At 37.8% G+C, this 20,092-nt stretch overlaps 1 protein-coding gene across 3 annotated transcripts in view; it reads left to right on the top strand.

Annotated features, from left to right (window-relative positions):
• Positions 1-13,931, top strand: part of efemp1 (EGF containing fibulin extracellular matrix protein 1) — a 145,553-nt gene extending 131,622 nt beyond the window's left edge. For all 3 annotated transcript variants that reach the window (XM_051919623.1, XM_028820153.2, XM_028820151.2), the window contains 3 exons: positions 9,329-9,458; positions 9,717-9,912; positions 10,602-13,931. In XM_051919623.1, the coding sequence (XP_051775583.1) occupies positions 9,329-9,458; positions 9,717-9,912; positions 10,602-10,763 (488 nt within the window). In that variant the 3' untranslated portion in view covers positions 10,764-13,931. The remainder of the gene's footprint in view (positions 1-9,328; positions 9,459-9,716; positions 9,913-10,601) is intronic.
• The last annotated feature ends 6,161 nt before the right edge of the window (positions 13,932-20,092 follow it).

Below are 20,092 nucleotides of genomic sequence, written 5' to 3' on the forward strand. Positions count from 1 at the left end.
TTAAGCCCCCAGGGAGCATCCTAACTACATACCCAAAACACCTCAGTTGACTCCTGTTGATGGTGATGTAGTCAGAACAGTAAATCAACAGCTTTGTAAAAGGACTTCACCACATCGGTCTGATACAAAATTCACAAAACTTATGCCACTGCATCAATTCATTGGTCAAGCTAACAATCTCAATTAATCATCACTCATGAACAATACCATATGGTACACCAATTCTTCCTCTTGTGGCACTCTCTTACTCTTTACTATTTTTCATCACTATTTTCTAGGAGAGGACCATGGCTTCAGTGTTGCAGATGTACGTTTTCATCTCAACCACATCATACTCTGATACAAATCTTTCAAGTGCACAATTCACTGGTACACTAATACATATTTTTACAGTTTCTCAAAACACACTGAAAATGTTTTAGAATCCTTATCATTAAGCTCAATGTAATTTTGCCAAGGAAATAAACAGCTGCAGAATCGAACCAAGCAAAATACTAGAAATCCTGCTTCAAGTTTTAGCTTTTCCAGAATCACTGCACTCTTGTTCATCTTCAGCTTGACTTGAATTTCACACTAAGGCCTATTACCTGAGATTTATCAGCTTAAAAGGTTCAACTATGTGCTATAAACCCAGTAAAAGCTTTTCCAGGGAGGCTGAGAACTGTGATCCTTCCATAACTGGAACACACCCTCTTATCTGTCTTTTAACAATGGAGACCTCTACCTCTGAAGCATTGTCACTACCATGTTTTCAGCATTTCAGTTTGGATCTCCTGTACTTCAGCAACCTGCTGCAACAGAGATTTTTAGTAAAACCAGCATGCTCAGCCACAGTGATGGAACCAGCAGCAGTCAAATGCTCCTGGTACAGCCTCCTGTGATGCTGTCATATCTACCAGGATCAGGTAATCCTTGTAGTGTGCTTTCCAACTTTCATGTGATATTCCTGGTTAAGGTCAACTTTTCTAGTCCTTGTTTAGAACAGCCTGGGTAACAGCCTTATCAGGTAATTAAATTGTTTGCTGGAACCTCTTTGATGTCATCGTAAAGTCATTCTCCATGGCCTTAGTAAGCTCTGTTTTAGCAGAGAAACATACTGCCCACAAACATTTCTTCACTTTGGCCATTGTTGCTGCTGCCACCTCTTGACCTGCCAGCCTGTCAGTCAAATTTGTAAACACTCCTGCTAACATTGTATGGGAGGCCTTCCTGTTCAACATTACAGCGTCCATTACTGTTGGTGTCCACCAGCAGGTTCCAGGTTGCCCGCCTGATAGCCAAAAACAACCTTTTGTCACAGGCTCTTACAGCTGCCTCCAGTACTATGATCTTGAACAGGGTTCATTTGGACTCTACAGCCTCTCTCCTCTCCTGAGATGCAAGAGAAACTCTTTCGGAGGTAGGATTAGAAATCATTCTGAAAGTAACATCCTCTAATAATTCTTTCATTCCTCATTTGGGTCCTTCAGTTTAATCTGGCTGATGCTTTACCCGTCTAAGTCAAATATTAACTTTCCTTCCCCATGAATCTCCCTTGTTGAAACAGTGATGAGAAAAGGTGACACAAAGCTGACAAGGGATATTGAATGCATATAACATTCAAACATGCCCAATGAAAATGTGGAGGGAAGATATATTTTTTGATAAAGTATTGATATAGTCATATTTAGTACAAAACACCTACATTTTAGTTGAATCTGTTCATAATGAAAAAAGCAAGTTCCCAAGTGGATGGATAGCTGGACAATAAAGTAGAAACATTTTTTGATTTCCTGATTATTACTGTAATAAATTACTTTCAACTACTATCTCTTCCTCTGTTTTTTCAAAGGATGTACTGTACTGTATCAAAGACCTTTCAGAAATGCATACCAAATGATAGCAAATTAACAGTATCAACTTGGGATTGTAACCTGAATATTCTGGAAAAAAGTAAACTTTTACAATTTGAAACAAAGTATTACTTTTCTCTTCAAGTGCTTTGGAGTACAAACATTTTCAAGCAAACCCTTGAAAATCATCATGAGGAGTTTATTTAAAGCAATAAAAATAAATAATAAGACATTAACAATGAAGTTAAATAAGAGGCTTGCCAAAGCATTTAGGATTAAAGCAATTTTGGCATCAGTTATGACTATATATTTTCATTAATGCATGTGGGGCAATGTGTTTAGAAGCGTAAGTATTATAAATATATTTTATCTTTTCATGGATGTTTGCAAGCATATTTTAGGCTACAGAGCTAAAGTATTGACTTCATGCTGCATTATCCTCAAGGCAATACCCAGAACTGACCCCATAAAATCAGTTCTTTCAGCATCAGTTTGAATTATAGATAATATTGAAATAGTCACCCTACCCTGATTAGGTTTTTGATATAGCTTGTATATTTGGTGTTACCTTTCAACTCTGTAATCGAAAGGGGTTCAGAAAATGGACTGATACTATACATGAACTAGGACTTTTTAGTAGTAGTCTTGCTCTTGTCAACTCTATTAAAGCCAATAAGAAGCTCTGTCTGATTAAATGTTTTGGATATTTATCCTCTCTGTAAATATGTCTTCCACTGAAACCAAAAAAGAACTTCAAAGTTTCTCTAGAGGGATAGAGTATATGAGTGAAACTATTTTGTGATGAATCCTATTTTACAATATCAAAATATCATTTGAGAGTTAAAAGTAAAGGAGAGAAAACTGACATTCAGCAATACCAACAACTACAGAATGACTGGACAAGATAGGAGTGAACCCTGGGAACAAATCCAATCATTATCTGCATTCACTAGGGGGCTCCGCCCCCTGCTCGCTTCGCTCGCCAACCCCTGGTGTTGTGAAATTACAAAGAGCGTGATGTATGAATGAGATATAGCATAGTGTGAAGGTGTAGATGACGCATATAGGAAGCAAATAAAGTTGTCCATGTCCAAAAACGGGCTCAGAGAGGTAGATGCTAACTTTGTCTATGGTTTGTCCTTGTGATTTGTTGATGGTCATGGTCAAGGTAGGTTTAATGGGGAACTGTCGCCGTTTAAGTGTAAAAGGTAATTCCAGGTCAGAAGTTGAAAGGTAATTGTAGGAATTAGAACAGTATTGTTAGCATGTGATTCTGTAAGAAGTTTTGCTTTAATAACATTGTGTGGCATGGTGTTGACGACTAAACGTGTACCATTGCATAAACCCTGTTTAGTGTCAAGGTTTCTTAATAGCATGATTATTGTTCCGTTTTAAAGGCTAAGATTGTGTTGTGGTAATCTGGCTGGGTTAATAGTGTTCAAATATTCTAAGGGGAAATTAAGATGGTCATTGTCGTCATCAGAGTCAACTTTGTCAGAGCTTAAAAAGAGCTGTGCCACTCCAGGAAGTAATGAAATGACCTGGTTATTAATGTGATCAACATTAATATTTTTTGGACATAATATAGTTCGTTGTGTTAAAAGGGGTATGTGGTGTAATGAGATTGTTGTTCCAAATATCTCTGTAACTCTTTTGAAAGCAATGCCAATTGTCTGCGTATTTTAAGGTGGACTGAAGAATAGCCGAGCGCATGGCATGTGGAACAATAGCTAAGCACTGTGTAAAATCTCCTCCTAATAAAAGTACCTTTCCTCCAAAGGGAATATTATTATTCATCAACGTTTGTAGAAGTTTATCAATGGTGTTGAGTAAGTGACTAGATGCCATTAGATGCAAAAGCAAATGAACTATTGTAGGATCTAATGCAGTTCATAAAGTTTTTACTTTCAGGTACTTCGTTAGTTAGAAGCTTCTGTAGATATGCAGGATATGAATGTAAAGGAGGCAGTCAAATTTGACCCTTTTGACAATAACGTGTAAATTCATTACTTGTATTGCCAGTTGTTTCTTCAGGGAAGTTAAGTGAATGACAATGATTGCAAATGACATTCATTAATCCCAATGAATTTTCATGAATAGTGGACTCATTATTGAATGCGTTGTCAGCTAACTGGCGCAATCGTTTAGCAGGTGTCTGTCGTTGATGTCCTTGACGTGTATCTTTTGCTTGTGCCGTTTGAGAGGCGCGTCGTTGTATGTGCAGGATTTGGGACGTGCTATTCTGGAGCTGTAATCGATTTGCCTTTGCTGTGTGAGAAGCCCGTTGCAGTTTACGGCGTTCATTGTTTGTATTGAGCCTTGCCCATTTTTGTAAGTCGGTTAGTCGTCCGACATGTATTGTTTTTTTTCATGCGGGTTCGTGTGTTTGGTCCCGTCACTCGAGCCGTATCATTTTGTACCCGTGAGCGTGAATTCATGACTTGTTTGTTCTTCAGCGTTAGAAATATGGATAAGTAATAAGGAGGATCGCACTCACTGTTAATATGGAGCCTTTTCTGTGGCTGAACGGTTAATAGTGTATCAGTGTAATGAGATCGACCTATGCTGCATAATTTGAATGTGTTCAGATGACGTATATTTAATACGGACGGTTCGTTCAGTAATGGGGCTTTGTGTCTAATTTCTTATTTATGTTAGTGTGGTCGTGGGTCCGAATCCTGCTTTTTGTGTATGTTTCGTGTGCTATGTCCGTAGTCTGTCCCGTTTTGTGTCCAATGGGTTTGTGTGGAGCTCGCATCTGACTTCTTTTTTTTTTTTTGTGTGCTAGGGGGCGTTGCCTCACTTTATTTTATCTCTGTTAGTGGAGGGGGTGTTTGTGTGTCGTGGGTCTCAGTTCTCTTCTTTGTGTGTGTTCCGTTTCGTGTGCCATGGGCTTCGTGCGGCGCCGGCATCTGACTCCTTTTTTCTGTGTGCTATGGGCGCCTCATTTCTTATTTTACGTTGCTTTGCATCCGGTTTCCGTTGCTTGGAAGGGGGGTTTTGTGGGGGCGCCTGCGCAGTACGTCTTTTGCGTCCACGGCCCATGGCCGGATGTCCCTGCGTCCATCCGGTTTACCATTCTCGGTTAGTAATATGGATATACAGTATATGTACAGTGCATGCCAGTTAAGTACTAAAAAGATGACCCTATTTTGAAACAAACACCAGGTTATTCGTGTAACAAATGCCAGAAGATCAATGATTGCCTTTGTAACTGTGTTGACTAATTAGAAAGTGTATATTCTGAATATTTAAGCAGAGAAAGTTGACAGAATCTCCACTGATGAGCACTTATGTTTGAAGTTAAACTAACAAAGCATCTGATAAACAAAACTGAGTGACTCAAGCAGATTGTGAGGGAGTACAAGAAATGGTGAGTGAATTACTCTGTTCAGGATGACTCACATTTTCATATATGGAAGAGGATGTTCTGCATATTTGAAGAGTCAAGTTACATAGAACCTGAATGGACCTGATTAATGACCTCAGTAATGGAGGCCCGCTGCAAAAAGCTTTGGCAGAAAATGCTCCATGCCTTGAATAGTGACATCTGCAGAACTTTGTGGACAGGAATGGTTGCAACTGTTTTGATGGGAAAAGTAAAGGTGAGTGTAGGATTACTTTGAGGAGGCCTTGGAGAGCACATTTTAAAGTGGTCTCAATCAGCCTCTGATGAATTGTTGTCTCAATAAAGGTATATAAATTATCACATAAGCTGTTCTGAACAAGTAAGAGGAAATGCTAACTTTGCCTTGGTATATAGTCAAACTTTTCTTTTTCTGTTAATGTAGAAAATAGTAGTTATGTTAAAAATGGCCATACATAAGATCTGTGGTATCTAGAAATTAATGATGACCTCTTATTGTCCTTGGAGAGCAAAGTATACAGCAGGATCTGAGTGGTTATTACTTATTTTGGTAGGAGGGATGCCCCATCAGAAAAGTAAATTATGAGAACATTTTGGTGCTTGATAATGTATATAAAGCATATACTGTATAAAGTAACATTTTCTTTTAAAAATCCAAAACAGCTCTGTTGAAAAACTAAAACAGTAGATTTGCCGGAATACAGTATTTTTTAGTGTTTTTTTTTATAGGTAGCAGTTTTCAAAGTTTGTACTTTATTGGCACTGTGTCTCACATTTTTTGTAATGATAATAATTCATTTCTTAATTCAACAAAAATGCTTTCTCACATTGCTACTTCAAACACAAATGGCACTCTTATTATAACCCAGGGACATCACTAGCATGAGTATAGAGTTGAGGAGGTCTATCCATAAATTATTGTTTTGACTACAAATTATAGTTTTTATGCTGTCTATTACTTCTTAAAAGATATATTTGAAATGCCTTTGTATAGTTTGTGATAATTAGCTTTGTTACGGCAACTTATCTTATTCTAGTTAGGTTTTCAAAAATAAGGAAAGGTCAAACCTTTAGTTTAAAAGGCCTTGAAGCATGAAGAAATTGTTATAATTAATCAGGAAAAAGTATTTTAACGCCCTTTTTTAAAGAATCATGTGATACAAAATATAGTATTGCCTAATGTTATTAAAATATATTTAAAACATCTACTGTCTGTTTGCCTGAAACTGCTCATCAATGTTCTGTCATCATTTTTATACTTTGTTATTGGTGAGACTATTAGTTAAACCAACTACAGCCAGTAACATTTGCAGGTTCTGTGTCGAAGTCTGAAATGAATGTAAAATAAAAATGAGCCTGTTATTATTGTATATGTTTTAATGTAATGCATTTTTTCACAGATCTATGAAAACAAACAGCACCAGTGTTTAGACATCATAGTCCATAGAGACTTCTGTCTAATCTTGTCTGTCAACCTGTCCATCACCATTGCAAATATGAAAGGGCTCAGAGCCAATCCCTTATGTAATCCTACCTCCATGTTGAATGCATACCGTCACTTCTACCACAGACCTCACCACTGTCAGACTTCACTCATACATATCCTGTACAACTCTTACGTACTTCTCTGCCACTCCCAACTTCCTCATACAATATCACAACTCCTCTCGAGGCATCCTGTCATATGCTTTCTCTATGTCCACAAAGATGTAATGCAGCTCCTTCTGGCCTTCTTTATACTTCTCCATCAACCCCCTCTGACCTAATATTGCATCTGTGGTGCTCTTTCCTGGCATGAAACCATGCTGCTTCTCATTAATCATCACTTCCTTTCTTAATGTAGCTTCCACTACTCTTTCTCATAATGTCATGGCTCATCAATTTTATCCCCCTGTAGTTACTACAGTTCTGCACGTCCCCCTTATTCTTAAAAATTGGTATCAGTACACATCTTCTCTACTCCTCAGGCATCCTCTCACTTTCCAAGATTCCGTTAAACAATCTGGTTAAAAACTCCACTGCCATCTCTCCTAAACACCTCCATGCTTCCACAGGTATATCATCTGGACCAACGGCCTTCCCATTCTTCATCCTCTTCATAGCTGTCCTTACTTCCTTCTTCCTAATCCTTTGTACTTCCTGATTCACTATCTCCACATCATCCAGTCTTCTCTCTCTCTCATTCTCTTCATTCATCAGCCTCTCAAAGTACTCTTTCCATCTGCTCAACACACCCTCCTCACTTGTGAGTACACTTCCATCTTTATCCTTTATCACCCTAACCTGCTGCACATCTTTCCCAGCTCAGTCCCTCTGTCTAGCCAATCGGTACAGGTCCTTTTCACTCTCCTTTCTGTTCAGCCTCTCATACAACTCATCATATGCCTTTTCTTTAGCCTTCACCACCTCCCTCTTCACCTTACACTTTATCTACTTGTACTTTTGTCTACTTTCTGCATCTTTCTGACTATCCCATTTCTTCTTTGTTGTCCTGTTCCTCTTTATACTCTCATGAAATTCCCCATTCCACCACCAGGTTTCCTTTTCCTCCTTCCTCTGTCCAGATGTCACGCCAAGCCCCCTTCTTGCTGTCACTTTTACTCTTACTTAGTTTATTTTTGGTGTTTTATTACTTAATTGCCTATTAATAGGATTTTCTTTAGCATGTAATTGTTCTGTTTCATATTTACTATGTGGGAAGCAATTTTTATTTACCTGGTGATCACTTAAGTCCTGTGTCAGTTTCCATCTCTCTGTAGCTCTCTATACATATACACTATACGGCCAGAAGATTGTAGCCACCTGTCTTTCCCAGTCCAAAACCAGGGGCATACAAATGTCTTTGTATGCTGTAGCATTAACAGTACCTTTCATTGGAACCAAGGGGCCTAGCCCTGCCCAGACCATTATTCCTTCTCCACCAAACTTTACAGTGGGCACTATGCAGTACAGCAGGTTCTGTTCTCCTGCATCCAGTAAACCAAAATTTATTAATCAGACTGTCAGATAGTGAAGTGTGGTTCATCACTCAAGAGTAAATGTTTCCACTGCTCCAGAGTCCAATGGCGGCATGCTTTAAACCACTCCAGCTGACAATTGGCATTGCAAATTGTGATCTTAGACTTCTGTGTATCTGCTTGACCCTGGAAGTTTCATGAAGCACTCAGCACACAAGCCTTGTGCTGTTGTTGCTCCCGGAGGCAGTTTGGAACTCAGTTATGAATAATGCAACAAAGTATAGGCGATTTTTACATGCTATGCACTTCAGCATTTGGCGGCCCTTGGTGACTTTGCATGGTCTACCACTTTGTGATAGAAATGTTTTTGCTCCTAGATGTTTCCACTTCATAATAATAGCAGCACTTGCAGTTGACTTGGGTAGATCTAGCACAGCAGAAACTTTACATACTGACTTATGGAAAAGGGGGCATCATACAGGACCATGTTTAAAGTCACAAAGCTCTTGAATAGAATCCATTTTACTGCCAGTGTTTGGCAATGGAGATTGCCATACCATGTGCTTGATTTTATGCACCTGTTAACAATCTGTGCGGCTGAAACACTGGAACACAATACTTTGGAGAATGTCCACATACTTTTGGCCATACATTGTACAAATGCATAAAATATAGGAGATGTTAAGACAAAACAAAAGCAAGATGTCTGTTTTATAGAATGATTTGGAGTTTCACTGAAGCATCATCATTGGGCAAATAAATAAGCGTGGCAAGTTGATGAAGTTGTACTGACCCCCCATTTGTGCAAAGTGTTGTTGCAAATTTGTCGATGAAGATGGCAAAAAGGAGATAGATTAAGTGGTATTCACTTGGTTTGGTTTTAGATAGCAGGGGGAAATTGTTTGGAATCAGCCTGAATGACCAAATATCTCATCAACTTTTCTTTGAAATGAAAACTTTACAGGATTAACGCAATAAAACATCTACAATTAAATGATTAGTCAATTGAAATGCTGCATGTATGAAATGAAAAAAAAGGATTAATATTATCATAATATTAGTGCCAATATATTCTGTATAACAAAACATATGTGGATAATGATGATCACTTGATTTAGACATCAGGTCATTAATAAATGGTTAATTTTGTTTTCTTTTTTTTTAATGCACAGATATAAATGAGTGTGAAACAGGAACAGGAAATGTCTGTGGAGAGGATGAAATGTGTTGGAACTATTATGGTGGTCATCGGTGTTATCCAAGGAACCGCTGTGAGGAACCATACATTCGTACAGCAGAAAAGTAAGGATACAGTCAAGTTAACTTGACTCTTAGATTGTTAAACGTAACACTTATATGTATGTCGACTATAGTATTCACAATTAAAGTTTTATACACATGTAAGGAATATATTAAATTAAGTAATACATAACTGTACTATAGTACAGTAGGCTTTCACCTCTGTTCATACAGTAGCTAATTAAAGTCTATTTGTTCTTGTTTATTTTGTGTACAAGCTCAAGGCCAGTAATATTACCTTTTTTATTTCCTTTTATACAGCCGCTGTGTCTGTCCCTCAGGAAATATGCTCTGCAGGGGTCTGGCACATTCGATTGTCTATAAATATATGAGCATTCCCTTAGACAGAGCAATACCAGCAGACATCTTTCAGATTCAGGCAACCAATATCTATGCAAATACTATCAACACCTTTCGGATAAAATCTGGAAATGAAGGGGGAGAGTTCTTTCTCAGGGTAAGACATAACCAGATGATCCAATCAAACTAGAATATGGTATTTCCCTCAAAATCATATTTTTTTAATTTGAGCCTACATTAAATAGGTGGTTTTAGTAAATGGATGGATACTTTAAACTGTTTCAGTTATCCTTATCAATAAAGCAAGAAAACAGTCATTTTCCAGAAAAATAACAGATTGAAAACTGCTTTCCTTTTCTGTTGGAACTTCTAAATCAAGAATAAGTAACATCAGTGGCTTCTGGAATGTTCTGCACCCAGCCCAATAGTTAGTCAATATGTTGAAGTCATTAAAAAGCGCCTTACTGAAGAGGTTCAATTTAGCATAACTGGTTTTCCTAATATTTTAGAACTTGGGCCGATAATATTTATCCATCTATGCCTGTTTTGTAATTTGTCATTTTTATATATATATTTTATGTAATTGTTCAGAAGCTGAATACAGTATTTAAATCTGACATACAGCAAAACTATTGCACTATATTTCTAATTCATAGTAAAAGTGTGTTGATTTTTTGATGAATTTTTGAAAAAGTAACATTGTTTAGTTAGGTATTAACTTTAATTAATCAGTTCTCCATTGACTGAGTCCCTGAGGCATTGAAAGCCAACAGCATGTGTTCATCTATTCCAGAAATATTTCATTTGAAATGAACATTTGTGTTTTGTGTTTTCTGTGTCCTTTAGCAATCCAGCAATGTCAATGCCATGCTTGTTTTGGTCAAACCTGTGACTGGACCGAGGGAGTACATCGTTGACCTTGAGATGATCACATCCAACACTCTTCTCAACTATCGGTCGAGTTCCTTGTTAAGGCTGACAATAATAGTGGGACCATATCCATTTTAATCACAATGTCACAAAACCAAAAAACACAGTAACACTAACAAGTATTCAAGACTTTGTGGTTTTTATATTGGTATTACTTTATTTTTAGGGGCAACTAAGAAACATGCTGATATACAGTAGTAATTATTTCAGATATTACAGCTCCTGATTTACTTTATCTGGAAATCTGAGACATGTCCAATTAACAAATGATGTTTTTGTAATTTTATGTTGGAAGGTATGTTGATTTTGACATTTGTAATCGGTAGTTGTAGCTGCTGCTTCCTCTAGGCAATGCATCACTGGATCATGGTATAGATCCATCAGCCTGTATACAAAATAGCAATAATTTTACAAAGATTTTTTAAAAGTTACTTGCAAGCAACTGTGTCATCTTAATATCGATTTTAATGTACATTTTGGTGTACATAATGAAGTAGACAATTTTTACAGATTGATGTCTAACTGCTTTTAAAATCATTAACTTGTGATTTGTGTATAAATTCTTATGCATTTCATGTTTGCATAACTGAATTTACTACGCTGATGGAAAGAAAATGCTTTGTTGTTATTAGAGCTTGTTTTGAACCAGAGCTAAAATTACAGCTTTGAAGCAGAGTGCAACATGTAAGTCTAAATAAATGTCAAATGTTGGTGTTAGTGTTACCAGCTCTATCACTTATAGTTAAAATTGCACAAAATGAACAAATGATATCAGGAACTAAGGTATTAGTTTTAAGAAATGATTCATCTGTTCTTCAGCTGAAAAAAGGCAATTACTTACATGTTAGCGACAAACGTTTTTCCACATGTCCATTGAAAAAGTGTACAGTAAATACTGCTTTAGCTGGCACCTACAAAGTAGCCCAATTTCTAACCTGTCAGTTTTGTAGTATGGTGTTTTACATGACAATATCATGATATCAGCTCACTCATCTATGACTTTCTGTCTAGGCTGTTTTAATGCCATGTCACATTATTCAACTTTTCCAAGTGATTTCCAGTCATAGCTTTCATTTACATAATTTTAGCAAGTCAGAGGAAGTTGGAGAAATGCACCCATGAAGTCAGTCATGTAACATGCAGTGTAACCAGTCTGCGACTTACTCAGACAAAATCAAACAGGTAGGAGTGACTCTGTGTACATGAGAGTTGACAACCAATGAATGCTCATCTGGAAGGACAATGCATATAATGCAGCAACAAGGAATAAGCAACGCAGGCGTTTTGGACTACACAAACAGAAGATGTCCGATGTCTTGTGTTTTTTTGTACCACAACAGAATGGAAAAATAGAAAAAAGGGTAGAGATTGCAGTTGAACTAACCATAGCTGTTGACCCTTCATACAGCATCGGCTACATCAGACAGTACATTATTGGCTGTCAGAAAATGGGTTGAACACGACTGTGCTAGAAGGTCGGCACACAGTCAGTAAATGTGACGGGGGCAGTAATTTTCAGTCGTTTAAACTGACATGGCCCAGTGACAAGTCGTGACATATCCTATGACTAGAAGCCGTGTAATATGACATTGGCTTTACTTGCTGATGGCCCCACTAACTTTGGTGCCTGTGTTTTCACTTGGGAAGTGTTCAGATCGCCCAATGGTTAGGGCATTGACATCCTGGGTGTAAATTCTGTGCCCGATCTGTATGTCTATAGCGTTTCTACATTCTTGCCATGTGCCTTTGTTTTTCTCCCGATATTTCAGTTTTCCACCCACATCAGAAAAATTTTTGCCTGTTAGGTTAAAAATCAAATCTAACAATTTAATCCGAGTGAGTGTAAGTGTGTGCGTAGGCCCTGCAATAGGGTCCCACCGCACCCAGGGCTGGTTTCTACTTTGCACCCAGTGCTGCCAGGATGGGTTTCTGTGGATTTAAGAATGCTATGCTACTTCTGATAGTATCTTTTTCTTTTTAGCCCACAAAACCCCATGGATGTCACATTGTAATTGGTTCCAAAGTTTATAGACTGGCACCATCCTGCTCTTGAAGGTGCTGTTTATTGCAGTTTCTACTGTACTTTCTATAATTTTAATAAGGCACAGTATTGATGTCCTGAACTGTCCATATGTAACACAGTTAAGAAAATAATTTGAAATCTGGTTAGACTTCTTAAATTTTGAGTTTTGAAGCCAAATATCTTCATAAAAACGATATACTGTTTTAACATGCAATTTTATGCTCTCTGATTCTCGATCTGTTAGTCTGTGAAAGGCTCAGCTTTTGTCATCTTCATTAGCAAATGTCCTGTTGATTCATGAAAGGCAGGCCATTTAGGAACGCATGAAGTGTTTCAAAGTATTTATTGCTGCATGCCAAGGAATGCAGAAAATTGGAAAAATGTTGAACAGTTGAGCCAACATGCACCTTTACATTTATTATACACAAGCTTTGCTAAGGATTGTTTATATAAGATAAAGACATGATATAATAAAATATCAGGTTTCAAGACTGAAGTCATACCTATCAAGTACAGTATCTTGTAACTCTTTAATGTTATGTAAAATCCACACAGAAGGCTTAGGTATTTTCTGCAGCAAACACTTGATACTTTTACAGGGGTAGCATTTATTAAGTGATAAGAACTGTTTGGTATTTGCTTTGGATTAAAAAGGAATGCGGATTCACATTCATAAGTTCGTGGGTTTTGGCGATTAGCTGCATTCTATTCATTTCAAAGCACTGAGCCCCATGCCGATGCTTAATTGGAATCGTTTAAACACAGTGGCTCATTATACAGTATATTTTGGTAAAGCTCTTACAACTTGTGGTTTTCTGTCACAAATAAAAACGAGAGAGTCAAACACATGTAAGGAAAGAAGGAATTAACTTTTACTTGGGTCCTGCCCATGGTGTAACCCCTTGTTTCGCAAAGTGTTGACTCTGAAAAGGCTGATGTGTTCTTACAAAGAGGTAAGCCTCACAAGTGGATGGAAAAAGAATCTTCTTGAAAATCTAAAAACACCACATGTTTTTGGAATTAAGTATTTGCTGAATATTTTACAATAGTCGGTTCTTTTCTTGCAATAGTGATTTTTTTCCAAAGGTGCCTTATGTGTAAATTCTGTCACCATGATTTCCTAAAACATACACCAGGCATGATAAAATCACAAAGTAATTATGTTTTGACCAGTGTAATTCTTTTTTTGTTTTGTATTTTTACATACCAAAAATTGATACTTTCTTTTTTTTTGTAAAAATACTTCTTTAACGTGTATTGTTCATTAATTTGGTTGAAAGTTTTGCAATTTATATAATAATATTTAAATTTTTTCTGTATTCTTGTCTTAAATTTGAAGCTTTCTCCCTTGATGTACAGTGTTATTTTATAATTAAATGTAAATCTTATTATAGTCTCTCTGTGATTCATTTACATTTAGAAATGTGGCTACAATTAATGTGTTAATGGTTAATGCCAGATGGTATTATGGGTAAGATCACTTTCTATCTAAATACTACGTTTCTTTGAAAGGTAAGCACTTCTGATGAGCTGAGGCAAAAATTACAAGAAGAGAAGAGAAGTGCATTCTTTGCCATCCACACTAGTCCATAATCACATCTGCCAAAGAGATCAACCAAAATATAAGAAAAGAGGTCTGAAAGTCATAAAAATACACAGTATACTGTAATGCGTAGGGTATTGTAACACCATTAGTTTTATGAGTAGGCCGTGCTCATCTTGCACTTTTCTGGCCAGTTGCCTAATAACAGTTGTATACCTGATTTACACAACTGATTAAGGTGCCATTTACAGTTAGGTCCATAAATATTTGGACAGAGACAACTTTTTCTAATTTTGGTTCTGTACATTACCACAATGAATTTTAAATGAAACAACTCAGATGCAGTTGAAGTGCAGACTTTCAGCTTTAATTCAGTGGGGTGAACAAAACGATTGCATAGAAATGTGAGGCAACTAAACATTTTTTTAACACAATCCCTTCATTTCAGGGGCTCAAAAGTAATTGGACAAATTAAATAACTGGAAATAAAATGTTCATTTCTAATACTTGGTTGAAAACCCTTTGCTGGCAATGATAGCCTGAAGTCTTGAACACATGGACATCACCAGATGCTGGGTTTCCTCCTTTTTAATGCTCTGCCAGGCCTTTGCTGCAGCGGCTTTCAGTTGCTGTATGTTTTGGGTCATTGTCCATCTGTATCATGTACCGCCGCCCAATCAATTTGACTGCATTTAGCTGGATTTGAGCAGACAGTATGTCTCTGAACACCTCAGAATTCATTCAGCTGCTTCTGTCCTGTGTCACATCATCAATAAACACTAGTGTCCCAGTGCCACTGGCAGCCATGCACGCCCAAACCATCACACTGCCTCCACCGTATTTTACAGATGATGTGGTATGCTTTGGATAATGAGCTGTTCCACGCCTTCTCCATACTTTTTTCTTGCAATCATTCTGGTAGAGGTTGATCTTGGTTTCATCTCTCCAAAGAATGTTTTTCCAGAACTGTGCTGGCTTTTTTAGATGTTCTTTAGCAAAGTCCAATCTAGCCTTTCTATTCTTGAGGCTTATGAATGGCTTGCAACTTGCAGTGCACCCTCTGTATTTACTTTCATACAGTCTTCTCTTTATGGTAGACTTGGATAGCGATACACCTACCCCCTGGAGAGTGTTGTTCACTTGGTTGGCTGTTGTGAAGGGGTTTCTCTTCACCATGGAAATGATTCTGCGATCATCCACCACTGTTGTGTTCCGTGGACATCCAGGTCTTTTTGCGTTGCTGAGTTCACCAGTGCTTGCTTTCTTTCTCAGGATGTACCAAACTGTAGATTTTGTCACTTGGAATATTGTAGCATTTCTCGGATGGGTTTTTTCTGTTTTCGCAGCTTAAGGATGGCTTCTTTCACCTGCATGGAGAGCTCCTTTGACCGCATGTTGTCTGTTCACAGCAAAATCTTCCACATGCAAGCACCACACCTCAAATCAACTCCAGGCCTTTTATCTGCTTAATTGATAATGATATAATGACGGACTTGCCCACACCTGCCCATGAAATAGCCTTTGAGTCAATTGTCCAATTACTTTTGAGCCCCTGAAATGAAGGGATTGTGTTAAAAAAATGCTTTAGTTGCCTCACATTTTTATGCAATCGTTTTGTTCATCCTACTGAATTAAAGGTGAAAGTCTGCACTTCAACTGCATCTGAGTTGTTTCATTTAAAATTCATCGTGGTAATGTACAGAACCAAAATTAGAAAAAAGTTGTCTCTGTCCAAATATTTATGGATCTAACTGTATGGGTCTTTTAATATCCATCCATTTTATGAACCCGTGATTCCAGCAATCATAGGAAGCACTTCAGGAACAACCCCTGGACAGAGCGTCAGTCCATCGCACGTTGATCACACATACACACATGGGGACCAATTTAGCACCCCCAACCTATCTAGCCTGCATGCCTTTGGACTGTGGGAGGGTATTTCCAAGTCCTTTTAATTAATAATTCCCTGAGTTCCTAAACTTTTGTGTCTCTCTCGTCTTCTGTTTTATTTAACCTTTATATACTTTTTTGTTTACTGATTACTTTATTGTTTTACAGTGTGTTGAAAACATTTGTTCCATTGTTTGTTTCATTGTTTTTTTTTTGTTTGTGATCTTTAAATGTTTCAAAGGAAAGTATACCAAAGAAGATGATTAAGACAATTTCCTCTTTTGAATGTTTTGATGAAGCAGTTGCATAAACTTGAATACAAAAATCTAAAAAATAAATAGAACTGAAGTACAGAAGGTACAAAACCAGAATCTTAACACTATGCATTTTCCATTTTATTTTGCTCAAGTACTATTTTTGTGCTCCTGTGTGACTGTTTTGCCTTTTCCTTTCATCTCTGTGTGTTCTTTGTTTGCTCTTTAGGAACTGATTTATTTCTGACAAGTACTTGCATCTTTCCATACAGGCAAGGTGAATGATATATATTCTTGTGGAGGCCTGTATAATTAGTTCCATTTTTCTCAAGCTAGGATTAGTGCCTGTTACAGATATTAAACACTGCCATGTCATTATGTTTTGCATTAATTTTTTATGGGATTTTCTAAAGTCTTTTGAGCAAAGTACGTGACTGTTTTGTTTTACGTGAACAATTCAATTCCAGTCTTTGTTTTTCTCTAGAATTCTTCCTGAAAAAAGTAATTAAACTGTTATGCCACAGTGCCATTTTGTTTGGTCATGGGGGCCATTTTGAGATACCCGCTTTAAAAGTTGCTATGGTGGTCTACCTATGGAGCTCCAGAAGTATGCAATGCATAACCATGTAAAGATTGGTATGTGTGTTTTAAACCACCCGAGATTGGATAACTTTAGCGTTAATTTCTTGATTGTTATTTTCTCCTGGTTTAAGAACTTACTTTTCTGGTCCTAAGTACTAAGATTATTAATTAATGTTTTGACTTTTTCTAATGACTATGGCTCGTATTAGTAACTTTGTTTCATCTGCCAATCCTTTTTATTCAGATTTCTTATCATCTCTTTCTGAGCCAGCACAGCATGTTGCTGAATATTTTAATTTATTGTTTTAGTGTATTTATTTTGAGGCAGCTGTTTTGGTAGGTGATTTTTCTTCAGCTTTTTCAGCTTTACACACATTCCTGATAAAACTCGATTTCTCCTTGTTTTGTGTGTTCTGACCTATCTTTATCCTATGCTAAAGTTGTCTTTCTTTGTTTACTTTATATCATAAATGTCCACATGTGCTCAGAGTTCAGCTGGCAGCTTCTGGTGGATGTATATGGCCAAAGATCATATTCTTCAGCCCAAGGTTTTCAGCTTAAGTCTGTAATGATGGGTGTTATATAGTGCTAATTTTGCCAGTGGCTAACGATTATCTCCTGCATATTAAAATATGTAGTTTATAGCATTTGGAATTTATAAACTCAAGTATCATTCTACCATTGAATTTTGAAAGCTACGTACATCTTTCTAGTTTTATTCTAGCGTAGTCAAAATTACCATTCCCAGTCATACACCATAGTCAAGAGTTAAACTCCAGAGGTCAATCATGGCTGGACATCTTTCAAAGATAACCCAAGGTCTGGCTGACAGAAGAAGTTGTTGCCACATTCAATACGATACCCCGTAGCAAATTGTAATGGAGACACAGAGCTACGGTGCATGAGCTGGAATTATACTGAATAGCCAGAGGTCCAATTAAATCCATTATTTTTGAACAATAAAACATGAGCAAGGTCTCTGCCCAGTTGATTCCACAAATGAAGACTAGCCCAATCCAATGATCCAAGGAGAACCTCGAGCTAATGAATTTGGACTGGGAAATTTAAGCAGTGTTTCATTACCACGTTTATGGTAGGCACGGAGCTAGACAGTTTGACATCCGTGGCAGAGGGACGGGCACTGAGCAGGCTCCTGTCAATAATGGAGAATCCACTGCATCCACTAAACAGTATCATCTCCAGACAGAGGAGCAGCTTCAGCGACAGACTGCTGTCAATGTCCTGCTCCACTGACAGACTGAGGAGATCGTTCCTCCCTCACACTATGCGACTCTTCAATTCCACCCAGGGGGGTAAACGTTAAAATTATACAAAGTTATTGTCTGTCTGTATACCTGCATTGTTATCGTCATTGTTATTACTCTTTAATATTGTTCTTTATCAGTATGCTGCTGCTGGAGTATGTGAAATTCCAATTGGGATTAATAAAATATCTATCTATCTATTATCAGTGTTCAAACTTGGCCCAAACCCCAAATGAGAGTCAAAACAACTCAAGCATGATGTTTCTCCATCACCAAAAAAATTAAGGTCCCAGTCAGTGCCGACAAGATCATCTGCAAATTGTTAAAATGGCACTGGTTTGCTGCGTCATTAGCAGCAATCATTAAAAGAGAGATAAAAATCTGTGGACTCTCCCTCTTCTTGTGCATGACAGTGCCTCCACTCACACTGCAAAAGTTGCAGAACTGAGGATGCAGAGGTGACACACCCATCCCATTCTGTAGACCTGCTCCCCGATCTAAACGGCCACCTTCAAGGGATGTGCTATGCCAATGACAAAGGCATCAGATACAAGATAAAGCATTTAATTTGCGTGACATACAAACACTTTGTGAATGTTCTAACAAGTATATTCGTGTTCACAGTGATTATGTTGTGTGGCCTGCAGAGAGCATTCCTGCAGACGCAGGACACAAGTTCAGCACACACATTTTTATTTTTTTTCCCCTTTGTCCTCTTTCCCACCTGTACAGCACAGTACACAGCATCAAAGCACACTTTTCTTCTTCCTGTTTCTTTCTCTTCCTCTCTCTCTTTGCCTCTACTCCTCTGCCACCAAGCTTTGCCCACCTCCTCCTGACTCTCGCTCCTGGAGTAGTAGCAGTTGGCTTCTTTTATAGGGCACCAGGAAATGCTTCAGGTGCTCAACGACCTTCTTCCGGCACCACTTCTGCAGTACCTGCAGCACCCCCTGGTGGCGCCTATGGAACCCAACAAGGATGCACCAAACTCCCATGGAGCCCTGTGGAAGTCCAAGGCACTGCTGCAACCCAGGGGAGCTGTCATCTATCACTCCGGGGGAGTAAAGCTTTGAATCTGTTCCCTCCCCAGGTCTTTCCAGTATGAAGATGTCCCAGCCGGGTAAGGGACCCAGCCGTCCACCACAGTTGACAAATATTTGGTTTTACAGGCATTTTTCTTAATAGGTCAGGCTGAAAACGTTTTGACTGCCCTTTGTAGACAACATCAGTGTTGGCGGTTTTAATGCTAAATAAGTGATCTTCATTTTAAATGTGAAGGCAAGCTGACCACCACCACATATACCACCATATTTTTCTAATGTTCAGCACTCATGTAACTGAAGGCCATACCAAGTGTTATCATTTTCTTTATCCATGGAATAATAACTTAGTGTGCATGTTATGACTGCAGACTTCACTTAGCTGCATAAACATTAATAAGTTCACAATGGTAAATTCAAATTATGACTATGAATTATCTCACCCAGTGTTAACACATAAGATTGGTGCCAGAATTTAACCTTTTTAAAATTAACATTTAACTTGAGACAAAAATAAGAGACAACTATAATCATTTTACACCTTACACTATAATTACTGAAACTATTTCATAAGTGGGTCGCCTATTTCCGGGCCTGAGAGTCTAACATGGTTGTTAGATTTACCGTTCCCACTGACAGTACTGGAATGGCAAAGCCAATTCATTCTTTTTACAATACACTGAAGACAATTGGTTTTGAGATCAAACGATGAGCATGAGACGAGAATTCAGAATTTCAGCTTTTCTGTCCTGGTATTGACATCTAGATATGTTAAACTATACAGAAGATAGCACCTTTTGTAGGAGACCA

This window comes from Erpetoichthys calabaricus, chromosome 15, assembly GCF_900747795.2.
Source record: "Erpetoichthys calabaricus chromosome 15, fErpCal1.3, whole genome shotgun sequence".
NCBI lineage: Eukaryota > Metazoa > Chordata > Cladistia > Polypteriformes > Polypteridae > Erpetoichthys > Erpetoichthys calabaricus.